The following is a 5,077-nucleotide window of genomic DNA, read 5'->3' as shown; positions in this document are numbered from 1 at the left end:
TTGTGAAATTTTGAGCATCAGAAATACATTTTCAGCTGACTATGAGTTATGGCAAAAATGCTGACACATACATTTTGTGCTCTGAGCATCATAACTCGAGAGCCCGGCTTCCGAAATTCTTCAAAACTTTTTTGGTGCATATTTGGACACTGAGAATCATTTGACATCTAAAATCAAAGCTAGAAAAATTCTGGAAAAAAAACTTTAATTTGAATTCTCTGACCACTGTTACATCTGAAACTGCTCTGAAAATTCGGAGAATTTTTCAAAAAACTGATTTTTATGTTTTTTGATTTTACAGTACCTGTACCTTGGCATTTTTCGAGAACACATGCGACGACTCCACCATCACCACACTGGAGACGTTACGATTCAGAAGACGTTCGGCAAATCGTGTCGAGTGGAAATTGAACAGGGTCACATCGATGTCCGAGAGTGATGTTGTCATTTTTGAGGATCTCTGAAAATTTTTGGGTTGAAAATGTTTTTTTTTTTTTGAAAATTTAATTTTTTTTTAATTTTAGGTTTTTTTGAATTTCAAAAATTTTCAAAAAAAATTGAAAATCTGAATTTCAGAATTTAAGAATCTCAGAATTTGTAATTTCAGAAATTCAGAATTCCAGAATCTCAGAATATCAGAATCAAAGAACTTCAGAACTTCAAAATTTCAGAATTTCAGAATTCCAGAACTTCAGAATTTCAGAGTCTTAGAAATTCAGAATCTCAGAATCTCCGAATCTCAGAATTCCAGAACTTGAGAACTTCAGAATTTCAGAATTCCAGAACTTCAGAATTTCAGAAATACATGAATTTTAGAATCTCAGAATATCAGAATCCCAGAACTTGAGAACTTCAGAACTCCAGAATTTCAGAAATTCGGAATTTCAGAATTCCAGAACTTCAGAATTTCAGAACTTGACAATTTCAGAATATCAGACATCCAGAATCTCATAATCCCGGAAACTCAGAATCTCAGAAATGCAGAATTTCAGAATCTCAGAATTTCAGAATTCCAGATTTCCAGAATTTCAGAATTCCAATATCTCAGAATTTTAAAATTTCAAAAATTCAGAGTTCCAGAATTTCAGAATTTCCGAATTTCAAAATTCAGAATCTCTGAATTTTTAACCTGTAACGATTGCATCAAAACAGACAGCGCCCATTTGATGGGTGCGTGACCATCAGCTCGATTCTCTTCGGCGCCTTCTGAGGCCTCTGACGTCTTCTTTTTCTCATTTTCGATGACGTCACTTGATGACGTGGATTCTGGAGATTCTAGCGGTTCAGAAGACGTCGTCAGAAATTCGAAATTCAATTCCGAAGACGTCGGATTCGAATCTTCTGGAATCGACAGCCATTTCTCTGGATCAAACACCTGGGAGCAGTCGATGATTGTGGATTCTGGAGGAGGATTCTGGAAAACACTCGATTTTCAAATTTTTATAAAATTTTGAAAATTCAATTTTTTAACTTTTTCAAGATTCAAAAAATTTACCTGAAAAGCGACGGTTGGAAACTTTCGAATTGTAGAAATCCATAGAATTTTTCGAGGAAATCGCATTTTTATGAATTTGGAGCTGAAAGTGAACAATGGATTTTTCGAAAATGAAAACATTCAAAAGTTTGAAATCTGAAAATTCAAAAAAGTTGAAATTTTCAGAAGATCGGAAAATCAGAATCTCGGAATCCCAGAATCCCAGAATCCAAGAACCTCAGAACTTGAGAATCTCAGAATCTCAGAATCTCAGGATCTCAGAACATCAGAATCTGAGAATTTCAGAATCTTAGAATCTCAAAATCTTAGAATCTAAGAATTTCAGAATCTCAGAATTTCAGAATTACAGAATTTCAGAATTTCAGAATCCCAGAAATTTAGAACCTCAGAATCTCAGTTTCTCAAAATCTCAGAATTTCAGAATCTGAAAATCTCAAATTCTCAGAATCTCAGAAATTTAGAATTTCAGAATTTCAGAATCTCAGAATTCCAGAATCCCAGAAACTCAGAATCCGAGAATCTCAGAATCTCAGAACCTCAGAATCTGAGAATTTCAGAATCTTAGAATTTCAGAATCTCGGAATTTTAGAATCTAAGATTTTCAGAATCTCAGAATTTCAGAATTTCAGAATCCCTGAAATTTAGAACCCCAGAATCTCAGAATCTCAGAACTCCAGAATCCCAGAATCCCAGAAGTTCAGAATCTCAGAATCCCGGAAACTCAGAATCTCAGAACCTCAGAATCTGAGAATTTCAAAATCTTAGAATCTCAGAATCTCAGAATCCCAGAAATTTAGAACCTCAGAATCTCAGTTTCTCAAAATCTCAGAATTTCAAAATCTGAAAATCTCAAATTCTCAGAATTTTAGAATTTCAGAATCTCAGAATCCCTGAATCTCAAAACCTCAAAATTTCAGATTATTTGTGAATTAAATGTATGTTTTTATTCTGGAAAAAATGTCTGTTGTTATTCTGGAAAAATTAAATGTCTGTTTTTATTCTGGAAAATGCCTATTCATGACGAGAAACTCCCGAAAAACATGTTTAGATTGCGTAAATTTCATTCCAGAGCCAGTTATGGCCGCTTAAAATAAAACAAAAAATTTTGCAAAATTTTTGGGATCGGGAGAATCGAATCTACAACCTTCCTCCTCTGAACTTGCCATTTTACCACTTTACCACACTGCTGATTGAAATCTATTGTTTTAAAAGAAATACACTATTCCGTGAAAAAAATTTCACGAGAAATTGCTTAATCATAGGGAAACTTTTCTAGGTCATAACTCAGCTCACGTGAGCATTTTGCTGATTTTTTAACAGATTTGGAATCCTCATAAGCTCTTCTATCTGCTCCCAAAATTTCAAAAAAAGTTTAACCCGCTCCCTCAAGTAACTCCCTTGTTAGAAATTCAGTTTTTACAATTTTAGAAAATCTCGAAATTCAAAAAAGTCTAAAGTGTCGAAAAATTCAGAAACTTGAAATTCCATAAAAAAACGAATATTTAGGAAAGTTGAAATTTTCAAGAAATCCAGAATTTTCAGAAAACCAAAAATATTAATTGGCTTAATTAACCAAAAATCAGAAAAAAATCCGAAAAAATCCATCATTTGATTTATTGGAAAATTGCGTCGAATTGAATGTACCGTAACCACCCAAGCCGCCAACTTTGAGCCCCTATATCTTGGTTACTGTGAAAGATACCGAAGAGTGATCAACTGACAAAATGTTCTTCATGAAATCAGGAACATTTTATCAGTTGACCAATTTTTGAAATCTTTCACGGGAATCGAGATATATGGGCTCAAAGTTGGGCCTACGGTAATAGAAGAAGAGAGTCAGAGAGCAAGATTGGAAAAAACCAGCGAAAAAAATTTAGATGAAAATTGCGATTTTTGAGATTTCAGCCAATGAAAAAATAAAGGGGAAAATTGGTAAAAAAGTGGAAAATAGCTTTCAAAAATTGAAATTTTTTCAGTTAAAAAATTCAAATATCATATAGGGATAGGGATAAAAATGCAGGATTTTTCAAGTATTTCAAAAAAATCAATAAATCATTTATCAGCTTCCTTCGCATCAACATCTCTAACATCTCTGGTTGGCCTTCCGACGATTCCATCGTCTTCCATCAGAAAATCATTGAACATCTCCTGTAGCTCCCATCTGGCCGTCGGATCGTTCGACTGAATTTTCATACGTTTTCCGCCATTGCTCATTGTTATTTTGGCTTGAAGAATCGGAATATTGAGTACTGTAGTTTTTTGGTTTTCCGTCGTCTCTTCGTGTGGGTCCAGGTTTCGTTTTCGAAGCTCGCGGAGCAGTTTGACAAGGGTGACTTTTCCGTATTTCTGTTTGATGACCGGGTAGTTGGATGGGACCAATTTGAAGTCGTCGTTGTAGGCGGAGAGGTTGCAGGCAACTGGAAAATTTTAGAATTTCAGAATTTTAAAATTTCAGATTCTCAGTATTTTAGAATTTCAGAATGTTAGAAATTCAGAATCCCGGAAAAACAGAATCCCAGAATCTCAGAATTTCAGAATATTAGAATTTCAGAATCTCAGGATCTCAGAATGTCTGAATTTCAGAATCTCGAAATTTCGGAATCGCAGAAACTCAGAATCCCAGAATCTCAAAATTCCAAGATCCTAAGAATGTCAGAATATCAGAATCTCAGAATCCCGGTAATTCAGGATTGCGGAATTTCAGAATCCCAGAATCTTAGATTTTCAGAATCCTAGGATATCAAAATCTCAGATTTTAGAATTTCGGAATCTCCAAATTTCAGAATTTCAAAACTTCGGAATTTCAGAATCCCAGAATATCAGAATCCTGGAAATTCAGAATCTCAGGTTTTCAGAAATTCAGATTTGTCAGAATCAGGTTTTCAGAATCTTCGGAATTTCAGAATCTCAGAATATTACAACTTCGGAATCCTAGAATCCCAGAATCCCAGAATCTCAGAATCTCAAAATTTGAGCCCATCCAACCTGAAGCGATTGCCAACTTTTTCGTCGGATGCTGTTTGAATCGTAGATCTCTGACGACATCCGGATGCACAGACACCGTGACGGTTTTCGTCTGATCTCTTGTCATTTTCCACAGTTTGACTGTCTCGTTGAACTTGATTGGCCATAGGTTCTCCTGGAGTTCTTTATTGATTTTTCAACATTTTCCAAAAAAAGACTTTTCTTAGAATTTTTCAGGGTAAAAATGTCTGAAACTCACATATGTGATCTTTAAGTCTGGCCGATTGAGCACTGGTTGCGAATAGGCGGACGGGCAAATGACGACCTGCAAATGTGCTCAATTGATAATTTTAGAAATCTAAACTTTTAAAAAACCGAAATAAGATTGTCAATAGAGCGAGTTAGCGTTTTACGAAATTTTTTTAATAATTCTCAATGGCGCGCACTTGCCTTCGGCTTCCACTCCTGCAAATTCTTGTCCAACGTGGCGAAGTCCATTCGAAAATCCATTGGAATGTTGATAAATTTGATGGGCAGGTTGCGGAACGGTTCTCGAACCTCTTCACATGGCAAATCGGAATCTGGAATTGAAAAAATCAAAAAATTTCAGATTTTCAG

The 5,077-nt window shown here is 35.1% G+C and overlaps 2 protein-coding genes across 2 annotated transcripts; both read right to left on the bottom strand.

Moving 5' to 3' along the window:
- Positions 1-71: 71 nt before the first annotated feature.
- On the bottom strand, positions 72-1,561 carry CBG24972 (the record flags this gene model as incomplete). Its single annotated transcript, XM_002648581.1, has 5 exons — positions 72-167; positions 224-245; positions 300-460; positions 1,130-1,414; positions 1,496-1,561. Coding segments are annotated over 5 exons (630 nt in total), but the record flags the coding sequence as incomplete, so codon positions are not given.
- Positions 1,562-3,547: 1,986 nt separating this feature from the next.
- CBG24971 lies at positions 3,548-4,969 on the bottom strand (the record flags this gene model as incomplete). Its single annotated transcript, XM_045240878.1, has 4 exons — positions 3,548-3,912; positions 4,481-4,634; positions 4,719-4,784; positions 4,910-4,969. 4 exons carry the CDS (start codon positions 4,967-4,969, stop codon positions 3,548-3,550), a joined length of 645 nt encoding a protein of 214 aa, XP_045091440.1.
- Between the last annotated feature and the right edge of the window lie 108 nt (positions 4,970-5,077).

Source organism: Caenorhabditis briggsae (assembly GCF_000004555.2).
Source record: "Caenorhabditis briggsae AF16 supercontig from assembly CB4, cb25.NA_297, whole genome shotgun sequence".
In the NCBI taxonomy this organism is placed as follows: Eukaryota; Metazoa; Nematoda; class Chromadorea; order Rhabditida; family Rhabditidae; genus Caenorhabditis; species Caenorhabditis briggsae.
This window is presented reverse-complemented; position numbering and strand designations above follow the sequence as displayed.